General features: G+C 40.7%; 1 protein-coding gene across 2 annotated transcripts in view; it reads left to right on the top strand.

Moving 5' to 3' along the window:
• Positions 1–18,847, top strand: part of DOK5 (docking protein 5) — a 161,606-nt gene that overhangs the window by 92,376 nt on the left and 50,383 nt on the right. For both annotated transcript variants that reach the window (XM_029219352.1, XM_029219353.1), the window contains exons 3-5: positions 4,319–4,433; positions 4,517–4,636; positions 7,434–7,623. In XM_029219352.1, the coding sequence (XP_029075185.1) occupies positions 4,319–4,433; positions 4,517–4,636; positions 7,434–7,623 (425 nt within the window). The remainder of the gene's footprint in view (positions 1–4,318; positions 4,434–4,516; positions 4,637–7,433; positions 7,624–18,847) is intronic.

The following is an 18,847-nucleotide window of genomic DNA, read 5'->3' as shown; positions in this document are numbered from 1 at the left end:
AAATAAATAAATGAATGAATGAGTAAATGAATAGTAAATAAACAATGAATTAAACATTTTGATGAACGAATGGATGCAAGGAAGATTCTTGAAGAGGGAATGTTGTTCTCCTGCAATCATGCTTAAGTGGTTCCCTCCTTGATGCTGTTACACCTTGAAGAAATTTTTACATTTTATCTGTTAATCTCTACACAAAGAGCATAATTCATGTAAAGTTTAGGGTGTGTCCGTTCTCCTGCACTGTGGAAGAAAAATAAAATCTAGAAAACTGTAAATGTAATCTATAAAACCCAGGAGGGCGTTTTCCTTAAAAGTTTTGAACTTGGCAAGAAAGAACCTCTGGGTGATCTGAGGCATAAGGAAAAGACAATAAATGCATACTGAAGTTGAACTGAAGTCATTACACGCGAGAGGTCCCGAAAGCTCATCCTCTTTGAGACAGGGCTGAGGATCCCATAGAGTCATTTTTGATGGTCAGTTACACTGTTGTCGCCCCCGTTTAAGATACTGCTCATATTAAGTGATAATCTGAGACCTTATCAGAATCTCTCTTTACTTCAAAAGTAATTATTTAGGGGCCAATTATTTCTTTGGGAAAGGAATATTAAAAAAAATACGTCCTGCCTCGTTTTTCTCATTTACAAAATGAAGTGATGGTGGAAATAAATGTCTCATAGAAGTTTTTGTGTGACTTATAAATATGTCTGAAAATGTTAATTCTCATAATTGTCACTGTAGCATGTGTTTTGAGGAAGATTCTATTATGAATTCAAGCAGATTGCAATTCTTTTGGAAGTAAGGTGTGCACGCGAGCATACGTTTGTGTGTGTGTGTGTGTGTGTGTGTGTACACGTGCTCACTGAGATGTAGTTCTGAGGTGGGGACAGAAACTGTTGCTTCAGAACCTGATGGTCCTTCCACACATAAAACATAACCCTACCCGCTCCTTTGCTCCTTAAACGTTCACCCTGAGACGGGTGTGGGGTTTCTTATTATCTAAACCAGTTTCCAAAATGGATGATTGTGTTTGGACTCATGCAGCTCTCCCTGCACTTCCTGACCCTTTCAGGTGACTTATTCCTTCCTCTTTGCCCTTGGTGGTTGTTTAATGAAATGACATATTTCAAGGTCATTGCTGAGTTTGAGGCTAGGGTGGACTAATCTTATATAATATCTCAGTAGAGGGTTAGAATAAAACCTACCCCCATGAAAAGAAAGAGGTCCTCCGATAGGAGATGACTTTCGGAGTTAAAGATTCTCTCTGCTGAACTTTTGCAGGGTTAGTCATTATTAGTGTTTTGGACGGTGAAGAGCGGAAGCTTTGGGGTCAGTTTGCCTCATTCGTAACTCGTTTGTGCCATCTTTTAGCTGTGGACTTGGGCAGATGAGTTTAACCTTTCTCATCCCCAGTTTCTTCATCTGGAAAATACTGATAATAATATCAGTCATAGGATTTTTATGAAGATCAAATAAGATGTTCTATATAAAAATATGAAGCAGAGTGTGTATAAATGTAGGGTGTAGGCTCAATAAATGTTGACTCTCAAATGATTGTTTTTCATTGATTCAGCTCATCAGTAAGTCACTGATAGGTGACTCATGTCTAGCTGGGAGCTGGAGAGCTAAATGGATTAGTTACAACAACAGATAATAGAATACAGCTTCATGCAGCAGACATGGGAACAGAAGAGAGGGAACAATGAATTCACACTGAGGTCAGGGCAACTTACCCAGAGGAAGTGAACCTTGAAGGAAAAGTGAAATTTCCCTGGAGAAAAGAGACAGGAGAGAGAGGCATGCACCCTGGAGAAGCATCATACACGTGAATTTGTGGGTGAGTTTGGTCTTTTGTTCAAGTCCACCTACATTCATTGAATTCTCACTGTGTGACAGGCTCTGGGTTAGATTCAGGGGGCAAAGTGGTGAGCCAAAAATATACCGTTTCTGCCCTATGGAACTTTTATTCTAAGACAGGCACTAAACCATAACCCGTGTAGCCATCCAAGGTCTGTGAGGGCAAAGATGTCATTGGATCGTAGAGCCTTGAGACGTTGATTTGATGGGGGCTGGGGGGTTGTCCAGTGGGGCTCTGCAGGTAAATGAGATTTAAACTAAGACCAGCAGGGCCAGTGGGAGTGAAGTAAGGAGACCATGGGGAAGGCTCTGTGCCGGGAGAATCATGGTGCCTCCTGGGAACTGAATAAAGGCCAGTGTGGCTGGGACATAGGATGCTCGGGAAGGTGTCAGAGAGGAGCCTGGTGAGAGCTATAAGGAGGACCGCAGGGGGCTTTCATAATCATTCTAAGGATTTGGGCTTTTATTGCAAGTGCAAAAGGGAAGTCATTGAAATGTTCTGTTTTATGCCTAGAAACGCTGGAGTCAGAACTGCATTTTAAAAAACTCATCTGTGCCCCCTAACCCTCACTTTTCCAAGCGCCTCTGTTCATGTTAAGGCTCCTTTTTCCTTTTTCACCAAAATATCTTTGCTTCCGCCAAAGCTACTTCCTTCCCAAAGCTGACTAGGGTTTTCAAAAGAAAACATTAAAAAAAAAAAAGAAAAAAGAAAAGATCATCTGGATGCTGTGTTTACAGTCAAAGAATGGGGTTAGGATAGAAGTGGAGAGACCAGTAAGCAGTTATGGCAAGATGATAGTGGCTTATATTGTGGTATTAGCACAGAAATAAGCAAAAAATAAACAGTTGCATCTGGTAAATGCTGAGAGACTCGGTGCAGTTGGGGAATGAGATAGGTAGTGTTTAGCCACTAAAGAGTTTGCAGCTTTTGGGAAACAGTGTTATCTGTTTGGGTTACTAAAACAAAAATACTATAAATTGGGTAGCTGATAAACAACAGACATGTATTTCTCACAGTTCTGGAGGCTGGGAAGTCCAAGGTCAAGTCACAGGGAGATGCAGTGTCTGGTGAGAACTCACTTTCTGGTTTCTAGAAGGCGACTTCTTGCTGTGTCCTCACATGGCAGAAGGGACAAGGGAGCTCTCTGGGGCCTCTTTTCTAAGGGTACTAATCCCATTCACAAGGGCTCCACCCTCGTGACCTAATCACCCCAAAGGCTCCACCTCTTAATACCATCCCCTTAGAGGTAGGCTTTCAACATATGAATTTGGGAGGGCCACAAACATTTGGTCCATAGCAACTGTTGTGATATTTCATGCTACGAAATTTGCATTATCCTATAAAGAGAGCCGGTGGAGGTTAAGAGGCAGGGAAGTGAAATCATCAGGTTAGGATGTGCATGGAGAGTATTTGCTTCTCTCCTCACCTACTTCCTGAGCCAAGCATTTATTGAATTTAGAGTAATAGATGGGAGATATGGCATGACATTACTGATGGCAAAGACTGATGGGAGACACATTCTTTTGTATAACACAGAAGAGATAGACTAAGTTAGTGTGAGAGGGTTATTTATCTTGTAAATACTCTGCCCCAAGCCACCTAAACCTTCTCTCCTGCAGGACTCAAGGATCACAGCCCTGGAGTGCAGCAGGGGATCTGGATGTAACTGAATGAGAGATGGCATTTTGGAAACACAATGAGCCAGTACCCCTTGTGGGAGGGAAACGGTTCATAAAAGAGTTAGAGGGAGAGAGGGAGGTGAGGAGAATGGCTAGTGGGGAAAGCTTTCCCCTACTGTTAGGAAGAAGGTGATTACCATGCAGTATTTTCAGACCCTAGGACAGTGGCCCCATAACCATGGAGAAGCTAGGAGTAAGTCAGAGAGACTGGAGTAACACCTCACCTACCAGCTCTGTGTTGGAATATGTGACTTCAACCCTGAGTAGAGGGGCGTCTTTGAGAATCCTAAGACTCTATCTCTGATTATCAAAGGGTGAGATCATCTAGTTATGAACCAGACCACCATTGCCTTCTGTTTCTCGGGGTCAGTGTGTTTAAGATGCTTGCGTTGGGAGTACTCTGAAGAGACGGGGTATTTGAAAGTCTGTCCACATTGATGGAGATAAACATGATGACAATGGAGAAGGCAGAGTCCTTGACAGGGGCGGGTAAAAATCTAAAAAAATAAAACAAGCGTCTACGTCTACGAAGCTTTGAGCCTGTGCCTGTTAATAGGCTTCAAAAGAAAAAAATCTAAAAAGGGGAGGTAGTTTGTTAACCTTCCTTGCTAGGCACTGAGGATGACACTGAAATAATTCATCGCTTTTGAAAACACACTCTTCTGTCAGGCTGTGTTCGCCTGGGACGCGCCTTCTGCCTTCTGTGCCTCCACTCAGTTTGATGGTGTTGATGGGAAGCATTCTTTCCGGAGCATCCTCATACTCACCATCGTTCATTTTTCAGGTTACAGAACTCAACAACGTGAAGAACGTAGCTCGGTTGCCAAAAAGCACCAAGAAGCATGCCATAGTGATTTATTTCAATGATGATACGTCCAAGACCTTTGCCTGTGAATCAGGTTTGTCGGAGGCAGGGAGGGCTTTGGCTTTTTGTTCTTCAGCGGGTGCTGGGCATACACGTTATCTATGGACATTTCCGCAGATCTTGAGGCTGATGAATGGTGCAAAGTTCTCCAGATGGAGTGTGTAGGGACGCGAATCAATGACATCAGCCTTGGAGAGCCTGACTTACTGGCTACGGGGGTTGAGAGAGAACAGAGTGGTATGTAAAGAGAATTCTCTCCTTTGCTCTTTTCTAAAACTGTTTTTGTCCCCATGTAATGAAACGTGAGACATCTTCATGATGTAAAAATTTTGAAGGTATAAAAATGTATAAAGAAAGAAGTAAAAATAACCTTTTATGTCACCTAAAACCTGAGCAGACATTTCAGTGTGTTTCTTTTCTTAACATGTTTTCAGCGTATAATGGGAATGTATCTACATTAATAATATCAGATAGAAGTTATGCGGAACCTGCTGTGTGTGTGTCAGTTTTGTGCGGAAGATGCATTAGACCGTTTAATTTTCCTGGCAGCCCTATGATATAAGTACTATTACTTCTCCATTTTACAGATGAGGAAATTGAAGCTTAAAAGAGCTAAAGGTCTTGCTCCAATTCCAATAACTACTGTTTGATTCCAGACTATACTCTTGAGCCTATATTTATAGTGTACAGATTTTACAATGCAATGGGTTCTTGTCTTGCTTTTTTTCACTAAAAATTTTTATTGAACACTTTCCAGTGTTTTTAATAGAATCCAGACTTCATGAATGTTTCATCAAGTTTAAACCCACCTAAATCTGTGGTATATTTTTTTAGCTCTAACAATTGAGCCAGCTCTTTAAGCTCAACGCTCAACCTGGGAATACGTCATTATAAATAATAATGACTGAAATATTCATGAACACTTCAACAGAATCAATGTTGGTTTGCAGTATGAGCTTGGAGGCGAGGAATCATTTCTTTGGCTCCAAATAACTGGGCCTTGTGATGGGATAGATGGGATCCCATAGTTCTACTCTTAGCCTATTGACTTGATCTATGAGGATATATCACAACCGAAGAGGCTGTGGGTCACCTGGCTCGACTACGAACATGGCAGAGGTGGAATTGTACTGTACTGACCCTTTCCGTGGATTCACACTCCAGTTGTTAGTAAAAAATGCCCTTTCTCCAGTTGGAACTATGTCTTCATGACACATTTACAGTCGGCGACTATCTTGGAAGCCTCGTATCTGCCAGAATCCCATCTCCAGGGAAGTGTTATTGACAAAGTCTTAGAAGTGCTAGCTAATTCAGAGGAGCCTCTTTGCAGACTGGGAAATTGAGCGGCAGAGAGCTTAATTAAGTCCTTTACCAGGGTCATACAACCAAGCCCCAAGCTGCTCGCCCCATAGTTCACTAACTCAGGATGCTCTTGGGCTGCACGGTACCTGTAGTGCCTCACCGACAAATGCACATGAAGCCAAACATAAAGAGGAAAGCATGACAGGTTTTGATTATTTTTTAGAGGGCTCAGATCAGCACTTATTTTTCATGTTTTATATTTACAAAGCTATATTCAGATAGTGCTCCAAACTGAATTCAAGAATTGCCTGTGCCTAGGAGTTACCTTTCTGGTACCAATTTTCTGTGCTGCAGTTTCCTCTTCTGTCAAATAGGAATAAGAACCCCTCTGGTATATAACTACTAGGGATTATAATTAAACTCAGCTCTGTCTTTTAAGGCACTTTACAAGATTAATTGTATGACTTCAAGTAATTGTAACTAAAGTAGTCACTCTTACCACTTTTGCTGTTTTTCTTGGATGAGGTAGTTTATATGGAAGAACTTCCAAGCAAAGAAATTGGTAATGGTCTCTCTTAACTTTTTTGCTTGATGATGACAGTCTTTCTTACTTGTTTCAGACCTCTTCAGGGAGAAATTTGCTCCACTAGAATATACTTTTAAAATAATAGTTATTAGAAAGCAGTAAATATTTGGTTACTGGGAGTTTGAAGTAACTTAGAAAACTTGAAGAATAGATGCTTGAATACATTTATGAAGACAATCTTGACACTATTTACTAAACTGAAGTCTATGGAAATTCTAATGACTTCCTTATTATAAAACAATTAATTTAGAATACCAGTGATATTATTAGTGCCACACTATTTTCTCAGATGTAGGCAATCTACCATAACAATGGATAGATAAAAGTGTGTTTGCTGTAGTAATAATATTTTTGTTCATATTTCACTTAAAATTTTGACTCTATAGCTTCCTAAATTAATGAATTTTCTAGAAATGTAATAAAAATACCATGACGGTATCTGAGGGGATGAAAATTCAGTTGCAATAATAAGCCAAGTAGTTTATTCAGAGTAATCTTGGTTAAATGTTAACAGTCACCCAAATAAGCAAATGAATATTTCTTTCCGGTGTTTGGCTAAAGAGAGCTCTTTGTTAAAACTAGTTCAAATAGATCTGCTGGAATTTTTCCAAACTGTTGGTCAGTTAAGTGCATAGTGTTAGCTAGTATTAGTTTATTTAAATAATTTGGGGTAGAGTTGTGTTCCTTTAGTTATGAAAATTATAAATTGATCAATATAATTTTAATATTAAACCATGCAATTATTTTGCACCTGGATCTTTTGTGAACACAAAAGTGTGGGTGTAATTAACATGTACTTGGCAAGAAAAAAATTGTTTTTAATGGTTTCATTGCTTTAGTCTTTTACTGGCATACAAATTTTTATTATGCAAATTTTAAAATTCTAAAAAGATCTTTGCTCATGTAAATAGTGTTGCATGTATGTTGACAACCAGACTGTATCATTAGTATGTTATTTAATATGGTCTTCATTTAAAAAAATCATTTACTGGAACTGTTAATTTATGAGAAAGGTTTATCTTCCTGAATATTCAACCAAAACCTAGAATAAGAGCTTGAATTACTTTGAAATGCCACTTTGTTCCTACAATGTCTTTGATGTTTTATTCCTGGGGATTTTAGACTAACCTTTTGTTTTTCTCCCAGAGAGATTCAATGTGTATTTGATGCCATCTCCTAACTTAGATGTACATGGCGAATGTGCCTTGCAGATTACATATGAGCACATCTGTCTTTGGGACGTCCAGAATCCCAGAGTCAAACTCATCTCTTGGCCGCTAAGCGCCCTGCGGCGGTATGGACGAGATGCTGCTTGGTTCACTTTTGAGGCAGGGAGGTGAGTTTCATGACTGTTTTTCTACATTTTTTTCCCCAGGTTCACGTCATGTAATGCTCCACTCACATTCATTTGTTCACTCCATTATAAACAAAGCCCAATTATTTAAAATTCACTTTTCAGAAATATGATCAATTTGATGCTCTTACAACTATCCTAGAAAGTGTTTAAATTCTTCTTTTCCACACAGCTCTTCTTTGGTTTATTTAAATTTTAAGTACCTGGAAATGGAAATGGTATAAATGCATTGGTGAATCTCCCAGAGACACAAAGCTTCTCAAGTTAGCAAATAAAACTTTAATCTTTAGTGCAGCGTCCTTCTTATGTCAGAACTACTTATTTATTATCCTTATAGGAAAATCTTGATAGAAAATTAAGAATTTGTTTGGGAAGGTGGGTATATTTCCCTGCTTCGGTCTCAGAAATAATAATAATTATTATTATTGGCCACACCGTGTGGCCTGTGGGATCTTAGTTCGCCGACCAAGGATCGAACCCATGCCCTCGGCTGTGAAAGTGCAGAGTCCTAACCAATGGACCGCCAGAGAATTCCCTCAGAAATTATTTATGTATTAACTGTAACCGGTGAAATCTGGTTATGAAAGATATTTCATCATAGAAAATAGGCTTTTCTATTGACTGTACACCTCATATTTCATATTGACGTGCAGAAGAATTCTGCGTTGGTCAAGATGTTTGGGGCCCATTTGGGGCACCATTTATTCCAACTTTCATATTTTTCAGCTTTTCTTTGATTCACTCTATTTATAGGAAATAATAATAGGAAATGGGTATGTATGGCTTTTTATTGTCACTTCCAAAGGCTAAAAATTAGTAAACCTTTGTAGTATCTCATGACTATTTGAAACTTTTTTTTTTTTTTTTTTGTGGTACGTGGGCCTCTCACTGTTGTGGCCACTCCCGTTGCGGAGCACAGGCTCCGGACGCACAGGCTCAGCGGCCATGGCTCACGGGCCCAGCCGCTCCGCGGCATGTGGAATCTTCCCAGACTGGGGCACGAACCCGTGTCCCCTGCATCGGCAGGCGGACTCCCAACCACTGCGCCACCAGGGAAGCCCTACTTGAAACTGTTTAAAAATTTTCTCGATCTTCCAGGTTTTAATACTTCTCATAGCTTGCAAAAGTTTAACTTCTTCGTATTGACATTTAGTAGAACTGCTAAGGATCTAAGAGATTATTTTAAAGACTTTGATATTTCCCCCAAGTGTGATAGCAAACCATATAGATTTTTAGGTAGGTGTTGTGTGTGTATAATCGTGTTCATATTTTGTAAATAATAGGGTAGAGGTCGCAGATGTGGATGTGGGGAGGAATTGAAGGACCTCGAGTGAAAGAAATGGTGGAAGAAAAGTGAGGCTGTATTGGGGACATGAAGTTCAGAAATATTCGTCTTTGACCAAAAGCCGTAAAGTGCTGACTCGGGAAATGAAGGAGCTTTTTGGTTCATGACTTTGGTCTCTTTATGGTCTGACTTTCGGGTATTTTGTCCACGAACTCCAGTGGTTAGATGATTGTAGTGCCTACAACCCGTACCACACAGTGTTGTGCCTCGGATATGGTAGGGATTTAGAATATTTATTGATTTTGAGCAGCATCTTGTTCAGTGGTCATGCTTTATGGGGCCGGTGCAAACCTGAGACTGAACGAACAATCGGAAGGACAAGTATCGGGAATGTATTCTTAGGACCTCGCTCATTTCCCAAACAGTGTGGTTCCTAGTGTAAGGAGCACTGATTTGGGAGTCAGAGAGACCCTAGGTCCTGATCGCTATTCTTTATTAGCTGTTGGCCACTTACAAAGTGTTTAACTTCCCTTGTAAGTTTATCTAAGTAATAACTTCCTTCTGGGGTGGTCTTAGGTAAAAGCAGCAATGCATATAGATGACCCAGAAGGTGCTGGGCTTCTCTTAATAGTCTCTTTGAGGTTTTATCATAATAACTTTTGGAACAGGACTGGGTTTGCAGGATCCAGACAGTGTTAAATGCAAGGTAATCATACTATTTTATATTTTGCCTGAAACTCAAAGATGAATTTTTATAGTTACCATCAAGATGCTCAGGGTATAAGATCATTCATGTTCCCCCAAGTGTGAAGGTTTCACATCTGCCTCACTTTATTAGTGAAGATAATTCTTTCCCTTGGCTATTTTTGGATGTGTTCAAAATAAGGCAGTGTCATATTAACTAAGATAATTTTCTCCCTGTCTCACGTTGATAGATGAACAGGAGTTAAGTCTCTAGGCAGATGGTTTTCACATATCCAGCATGCGTCTGCAAAAACGTCACAACATTTCCCCTCTAGAATGCAGAGAATCTTCCTAAGACCTTGGGCAAAGTTCTGCTCTGTCTAGGCAAAGCCTCTGTTAGACTTGGAGCTAAGTGTTATTCCTGCTGAATGGCCCATTTCACCGCACCAGGATTGACAATGGGGCACGCGTAATAAGCTGGGCTGGGAGGTGGAGGAAACGAAATGAAATTATAGTCAATCACATACTGGCTGTGGGACCTTGAGTGAATGACCTAACTCTCTGAGCTTCCACTGGCCGCCTGTAAAATGGGTATAATTTATGTCTCTCACAAGATGGCCATGAAGACTAAATAAAGGTACATATACAAACACCTGGCATAATGCCTGGCAGGTAGTAGGCAGTTGTGTCAACACAAACTGACACAAGCAGACAAGAAATTTGTCGGCCTTCAGAACCCAAAGTCCAGGGAGCAGAGGTGGCTTCAGGGTTGGGTTGATTCAAAGTCCAAATGAGGACCCTAGGTTTTATATCATAGTCTTGTTTCTTCTAGGTGGCTTCACTCTGCTCCACATGGGGCTTCCAGGAGCTTTGAGGTCTTCTCACACCGTCAGCCAATAGAAGAGAGATAGATTCTTGCCATACATTGACCATTCCATTCACTATGTGTCAGGAACTGCACTGAGGACTTTATGGAAAGCACACAGGGTACAGATAGAATGGGCGTGGTTCTCCCAAAGCAGGAAGAGGTTACTGACACCATCAGAAGGGATGTTAGGTTTAAAAACAAACTAGCAAAATGTGTCCAATACAGTATTTAACAATTTCTCAAAGCAAATAAGGTGAAGCAGCTACTTGACTGTAATGAATAGTATCACTCATAACGGCGCTCAGATGCAGAACAGTGGCTCTCAACCAGGGGTGATTTTGCACCTAAGGGACGTTTGGCAAAGTCTGGAGACATTTTTAGTTGTCACAATGTGTGATGCACAAACAAGCCCCACAACAAAGAATTATCAGGTCCAGTTATCCAGGTGAAAAACTCTGCTCTAACAAGCGTATCAACCATTGAAAATAAATACTGATACTTATTGAGCCCTTACTATACAAAAGTTGCTGTAGTAAGCATTTTACATGCACTGTCTCATTTAAGCCATTTGCTCGTCATATAAACCAGGGGATGTTATTATGCTCATCCTAAGGGGAAACTTGGGCGTCTGTGCGACTGATCCAAAGGCATGAGACCAGTAAGTAAATGGTGGATTCAGGAACACACTCAGCTCTTCTTACTTCCAAACCCTATAGATTTCTAAGAAGGCTAAGTATCACCACTCTACTAGGTTAGCCTAGTTCTGAGTGAGCTCTCCAGAGCTAAGGAAGAGAAGGCATACTGCATAACCAGCACTCACGTATAAATTATCTTAGTTTACTTTAATTCTGGAGCCTCCTATTTGTTCTTTTAGTTCGGAGTGCAGTCAGAATTGTTCATCTCTCCTGGGCGGCAGTATCATGATCAAAGGTCATTAGAGTCTTCTAGATGCTGTTTCTCCCTCTCTTCCCCAATATAGGCAATTCTGACCGTACCTCTGTTTTTTCCTTGAAGAATTCCACAGTTGAAATATAATCTTTTTAATAAAGTGCAGTTGCACAATTAATTGCCACTTATTGCCCCTGGAGATAAAGAACAATTAGCTTATCTGGGGGGAGGGATGGGGGAAGAGACACATTGCTTATTTTATTTGAGTTTTTTCTAGTTTTTGTTTGTTTGTTTGTTTGTTTCCACTTGGAATGCCTTGAGGCTTCAGTGAAGCTCATCAGATTGGCAGGGTCTCTGATTTTTTCATGGGAAGGTCCAGTTGACATGAAGTTTTAACTGCGGCAACATCCCCCATGGAACTATTCTTGAAACGTTACTGTTTAAAGCATGGTGGCAGGTGTCCAGTAAGTTTCCCTGTGAATTTCACAGCTGGCTGCCCAGTTTGCTGCTTGCTTCAGTGTCAGGCTCTGTCCTACCTCCTGACCGATTTAAATGACTGCCCTCGGTTTAGCACCTGCAGGGCTGAGGGCAGCTCAGGTGACATTTGGCAGAAAGTGGTGAATAATTACCACACATGGGTGTCTCTCTTTACCAGCGCCAGAGAATGTCTCTCTCGTGCTTTTGACATCGTTTTAAGAGAAACTTTTAGGTTTGCCAAGAATATGTGAAAATTGACATTGCATATACAAATTCTTTTCCTTAAATGGAGTGCACAAATTGGTGAAAAAGGCTTTTTTTGGATGTAAAGACATCTGAACAGTCTTGGAAAAGAATTCGTCTGTGTCTTGTGTATATCACTCTAAAAACAAGTCTAACTGGTGAAATAACTTTTCATTGGAGAAGAAAACTGTAAATGAGTGTACCTGTAAAAGGACCATTATTCTCATATAAACCTTTGGATATTCTCTATTTGTCTTCTTGATTTAGAAGTAACCCCTCACTTCTAAATATTTTGTAGAGCATATATTCATTCTTACTAAAGGATTGAAAGCAAATTAACAAATAAAATGTACTTGGCGCTTCCTACTATGTTGAATAGAGAAATTTAAATACAAATACGTTAGATCCCACACAGGCTAGCTCAGAGGAAGTGAAATTCTCTTCTTTTGAAAGAAAACAGAAACTACAGTTGTGCCATTTATATGGCCATTCATTCTTCATTAGCATGGATCTAAAAAATAATTTTAGATTTTTTATTTATAAATTTTCATTTATAATTGTATTATAAATATTGCTTGAGTGGAGGCGTGTGTGAAATCAGAAGGGAGAGTCCCCTTTCCACTCTACAGAGTAACCTCTTTAATCATATCTTTAAAGATCTTTCATTATTGCCCGTCTGTTCTCTGCCAGACACTGTGCTAGGTGTGTGGGTGTGAACACAGACAAGACAAGGCCATCATAAGAAGCTTAGCTAGGTCCCCTCTTACCTTTGAGCTTCTGTGGTTGGTTCTAGCATATGAAATCCTTAAAGGAAAGGATGACTTTCTTGTGACCTTCGGAAAAAGAAATTAGACACTCGCCAATGCCTCCTGTCTTGTGGCCATCTTTAAAAAAAAAATGAAGGCGTATTTTTATTTAATTTATTTATTTTTCCAGCTTTATTGAGGTATAAATGATACAGAACATCCTTTAAGTTTAAGGTGTACAAGGTGATGGTTTGATACATGTATGTATTGCAAAATGATCACCACAGTAAGGTTAGTTAACACCTTCATCACCTCACGTAATTACCTTTTTTTGTGGTGAGAAACATTTAAGATCTATTCTCTTTGTAACTTTCAGGTATACAATACAGTATTTTAAATTATAGTCACCATTCTGTACATTAGACGCCCAGAACTTACTCATCTTACAGCTTGAAGTCTGTACCCTTAGACCAACATCTATCTCCCCTTTTCCTCCTCCTGCAACCCCTGGAAACCACCTTTCTACTCCCTGTTTCTGTGAGTTTGGCTTTTTTCAGATTCCACATGTCAGTGAGATCATACAGTGTTTGTCTTTCTTTGTCTGACTTACTTCACTTAGCATAATGCCCTCAGGTTCCATCCATGTTGTCACGAATGGCAGGATTGTCTTCTTTTTTTTTTTACGACTTAATAGTATTCCAGTGTCTGTGTATATACACACACACTACATTTTCTTTATCCATTCATCTACCAGTGGACTCTAAGGTTATTTCTATGTCTCGGCTATTGTAAGTAATGCTGCAGTGAACATGGGGTTGCAGATATCTCTTTTGAGATCGTGATTTCATTTCCTTTGGATATATACCCAGAAGTGGAATTGCTGGATCTTTTGGCAGTTCTGTTTTTAATCTTTTGAAGAACCTCCATACCATTTTTCATAGTGACTGCACCAATTTACATTCTCACCAACAGTGCACAAGGATTTCCTTTTCTCTATGCCCTCACCATCCCTTGTTATCTCTTGTCTTGTTCACAGTAGCCATTCTAACAGGTATGAGGTGATATTTCATTGTGGTTTTGATTTCCCTGATGGTTAGTGATGTGGGGCATTTTTCGTATACCTGTTGGCTTTTTGCGTGGTGTGACCATCTTTTCGTAGGTGATGGCCCACTAGTGTATGTGACCACTTTATATATGACAGTACCTCAGAATTCTAGTAAAGGACTAGTAAAAAATGAATCATGCCTTCTTTCATCACATTTGCTGAGTGTACCCTGAGAGCCTGGTGTGGTTCCAAGCACTATGTATGTAGCAATAAATAAAACATACATGTGTTCTGTTGTTATGAAACTTACTTTCTAGAGGAGAGGGGATACAGACTATAACAAACATTAAGAAAAAGTACAACAGATGTTAGAATGTATAAGTCCCACAGTGAAAAATAAAGGTGTTCGATAGAAAGTGTCAAAGGAGGGGTGCAGTTTTGTTTTTTGTTTTTTTTTTTCGGTACGCGGGCCTCTCGCTGTTGTGGCCTCTCCCATTGCGGAGCACAGGCTCCGGATGTGCAGGCTTAGCGGCCATGGCTCATGGGCCCAGCCGCTCCGCGTCATGTGGGATCCTCCCGGACTGGGGCACGAACCTGTGTCCCCTGCATCGGCAGGCGGACTCTCAACCACTGTGCCACCAGGGAAGCCCACCTTTCCTTTCTTGATTGTCCCTCTGACCTGTAACGGCTCACTCAACCATTATATTATCTTTGAACCCATTTGCATATGTAGATCTTGTCTAACCAAACAAATTGTAAACTCCTCAAAGACAAAGCCTGTGCCTTTACCTTTGTTTACATCCATTGCAGCCGCTATTATGATTTGCCTAATGTTAGTGTGACAAGTACCGCATTCTTTCAGTTATAATATGTAATCGTAAAAGTGAAAAATCAATACTGATCTAATAACCCCTATGACAGGGATGGAGAGAAGAAAAGATTATCTTAAATATACACGTTGAGGGTAAGATACATTCTGCTTTTAGCAATGTTTAAATATCCTAAAGACACACACATACACATGTACACACGCACATGCACAAAATATATCTTGAAAGTGAGGAACTGTTGAGTCGATTGATTGGCTTTCTAACTTCATAAGTTTGCTTATTAATACTGTCCCCCGTGAGGTCATTTATTTTGGTCTTCATAATTTCAATTCCATTAGTATTTTTCTAATAAACTATGTTGGTGTGGAATGTCATTGTCAAAGGGAAGGAGCAAAGATTAGAAAGTTGGGCGTTCAGTGCCAGTGCAAGCTGTTGCATCCAGGTGGTAACTTGGAAATAGTGAAGAGCATTGTTTCAGAGCCCTTGTGGGTCACGGCATGCGGGCCGCCCCTCCCCCCACCCTCTCTACAACGTGTCATCTCGTCTCTTAGCTTTGTCCCACCTCAAGGCATTCTGTGTGCAGTTGTTTCTGTCACACTGTTCTTCCTGCTTTCTCATCCAAACCACTTCCCTCCCCACGGTGGCTCAGTGACCCCTCAGTTTAAATAAAACTTGCTCAAGGAAGCCTGGGTCAAGTTCTCAGTCACTCCTTTCCTAGCCCTGTCTGCTGTTTCCTAATCTATTCTACAGTTATTTATTGGACACTAAATATAGGCCAAGTCCTGTGCTGGGCCCTGGTGGAAAAGCTGTGAATAAATTAGAAAACAATCTCTGTCCACGTGGAGCTTACATTCCAGTGAAATAATGGAAGTGCACATTATTTGAAGATGTGCTTTGTGCATTCTGAGTATCATATTTGATACTTTTAATAAATCTAGGTGACAGTTACTATCATTATATTTATTTTACAGATGGATATGCAGGCTTAGGGAAGTTAACTAACGTGTACCAGGCACAAAGCTGGTAAGGGGCAATCCCAGACAGGTGGTCTGGAGCCCAAGTCTGTACCTTTACCAAGCCTTTTATTCCATGCTGCCTTGATACATGCTTACTGTGTGCATGAATGAATGAATTTCCCAGTACTTTCTGAGCTCTTAATGGATTTTCTTACGGTTTTCTTATGGATTCTTAACTAATTGCATAATCCATGGTTCGGAGTGACAGGCATATCATTTAGGCAAAGTAGTTACTGAGAAATTCAAAGCTATATGTGCATCTATATGGTCACAGAGTTCTTATATCTGAACCTTATCTTCACAAAGGACATAGGAAAGGCCCAACTCAAACTCATTATTTTACTTCCTCTGGGTTTCCATCCACTGGTTCTGTTAGCATAAGGCCATCAGGAAAGAGGCTTGGGGCATTTGGGACGGCTTCGGATGCTAGAAGTGTCCAAGGTCAAAGTCAGTGGGTAAAGAGAAAGAAAGGAATCAGGACCATTAAAAGTCAAGACTTGAAGGGAATTCCCTAGCAGTTCGGTGGTTAGGACTCAGTGCTTTCACTGCCGTGGGCCTGGGTTAAATCCCTGGTTGGGGAACTAAGATCCTGCAAGCTGCATGGTGTGGCCAAAAAGAAAAACGTCAAGACTGTGTATTTGCAAGTCTGTGATAGATGAACCCATTAGAACGTCTTTGCTCTGTGTTGTGTTTTCTCCAGAGATGTGAAGCAGACGTAGCCGTATTAGGTTATGTAAGACCATTACCCCTTTGATGTGCTTTTTTTTGACTTCCTTTCCTTTCCTTTCCTTTTTTCTTTTTTCCCCTATTTTCTTCTTACTTGCCTTGGGAAGTTGGCCCATTATATTATTTTGCCAAAGGCCTCTAATAACATTTTAAATGGCTTGTAAAGCTGCTTATGAAACAGCACCAGGGACTTCCCTGCTGGCGTGATGGTTAAGAATCCACCTGCCAATGCAGGGGACAAGGGTTCGAGCCCTGCTCCGGGAGGATCCAACGTGCCGCAGAACAACTAAGCCCGTGCGCCACAACTACTGAGCCCGCGAGCCACAACTACTGAAGCCCGCGCACCTAGAGCCTGTGCTCTGCAACAAGAGAAGCCACCGCAATGAGAAGCCCACGCACCGCAACGAAGAGTAGCCCCCGCTAGACACAACTAGAGAAAACCCGCACACAGCAACGAAGACCCAACGTAGCCAAAAATAAATAACTAAATAAATTTATAGAAACAGCACCAAACAAGTCTGTTGGGTTGAGGGGCATGAATGAAATAAAAGAACTCGTGGGTAGAGGTTAGAAGAGACTGTATGGAAGAGCATCTGAGGTCAATTTTGTACATTCTCCACGCTCTCTGGGTTGCTGCTGTCCCACTGAAGGGCATATACCTTTGAACAGTATGGATGAAAGTCCCAACAATTAGGCAAACCAAAGGCCTAATTCCTGTTCTGTTTAGAGCTCTTTAGTGCATGTTTGTGCCTTTAACGCAAACTGGCGGCCTCTTGGCCAGATCTGGTCCTTAGAGGCATTTTGGCTCCCACAGCTTAAACAAAAAAAACCAAAGGAAAAAGTTGCCAACATTAATATTCAGGTTATTTCATATAAAAATCAAAATTTCTGATTCCTCTTAGACAATCAGAAGTGTGGCTACATTGGGCTCGTATTTCCCCATTTAAATGTGACCAGGGCTGACTGGTGGCTGGTGTCCATTAGCTGCGCTCCCTCTGTGTGGCTGTGTTGTAGTGGTCTGAACATCTTTATCCGTTCACGTTCTTTGTCTGAACCCTGATGGAATTTGAGGTTGTGACTCCTGGTTCTTTCTGTAAGTGGTAAGTGTGTATGTGTGAGTGTGTGTATGTGTGTGAGTGTCTGTGTCTTTCAGATCCTTAGGTGGAGGCAGGGAAAGTCTGTGTACTTTCAAGAAGAATACTTGATACTCTGTTTTGATTTAGTTTGTTTCTGATCACAGTAATTATTTAGAGAGTCAAATGTCATTAAAGGATGGTTGTGGCTTTGTTATGTTAACCAAAAGCAGACATTGGTAAAAGAGTGATTTTCAAAGAGTAGGTTTCACCAGTTAGTGAGTCATAATGTAAATTAAGCACTTCACCACTGGTATTAAAAAATATAATAGAGGGGCTTCCCTGGTGGCGCAGTGGTTAAGAGCCCGCCTGCCGATGCAGGGCCGATGCAGGGGACACGGGTTTGTGCCCCGGTCCAGGAAGATCCCACATGCCGCAGAGCGGCTGGGCCCGTGAGCCATGGCCGCTGAGCCTGCGCGTCCGGAGCCTGTGCTTCGCAACAGCAGAGGCCACAGCAGTGAGAGGCCTGCGTACTACACACACACACACACACACACACACACACACACACACAAATATATATATATATAATAGAAAATATTAACATATTATAAATTGATGTTAGATAAATAGCTAAATAATTACTAGGTGGTAGATAAATAGATCAACAGATGTACTAGGTCACAATCTAAGCTATACTTATTACTGCGGGTTGCCGTTACAAAAACCTTAAAAGCCACTAGATTGTCAAGTTTTAGAAACACAGCTGCAGGGTTTGCTATGAATCAGTTTTCCTACAAATGTTTCCCAGTAACAGGTACCTTCATCCTTTCTGGAACCAAGGTTGGCATCTAAGTAAGTAAAAATGACCTCTGCCCTAGAGGAAACAGAAGACCACCTCTTCCTCTTTAATAATTGATTGAGGTTACCCTCCTCTTAACAAATTATATTTCCATATTTGATGGGAAAAAAAAGCGGTGTGAAAAAATTAAAACCTTGCGGAATTAGGTGCCAAGTAGCAGAGTCAAATTTGTATGGTGGATCAAATAAAGAGGGGATAGCAGTGAGGACTGAAGTATTTTAGGAAGTCTTCAGGAAGGAAATGGGACTTGAGTAAATATGCTTTGAATTTTAGTTTTTAGTTCTTCCTTGGATTAGGATGACTCAATAATTAAAATCACTTGATCAACCTCATAAGCTAGTTCTTTATATTAGCTGGTTGAAAGAGCCTTCTAGTTTTTCTCTTTCTTCTTACATGGTCCATATTAGTGAAATTCAAGCGAGGCAGGTTTTGACCAATTAACGTATGCTATGCTATATGTGCT

Source organism: Monodon monoceros, unplaced genomic scaffold (genome assembly GCF_005190385.1).
Source record: "Monodon monoceros isolate NGI ecotype Baffin Bay Population unplaced genomic scaffold, NGI_Narwhal_1 Super_Scaffold_13, whole genome shotgun sequence".
In the NCBI taxonomy this organism is placed as follows: Eukaryota; Metazoa; Chordata; class Mammalia; order Artiodactyla; family Monodontidae; genus Monodon; species Monodon monoceros.
This window is presented reverse-complemented; position numbering and strand designations above follow the sequence as displayed.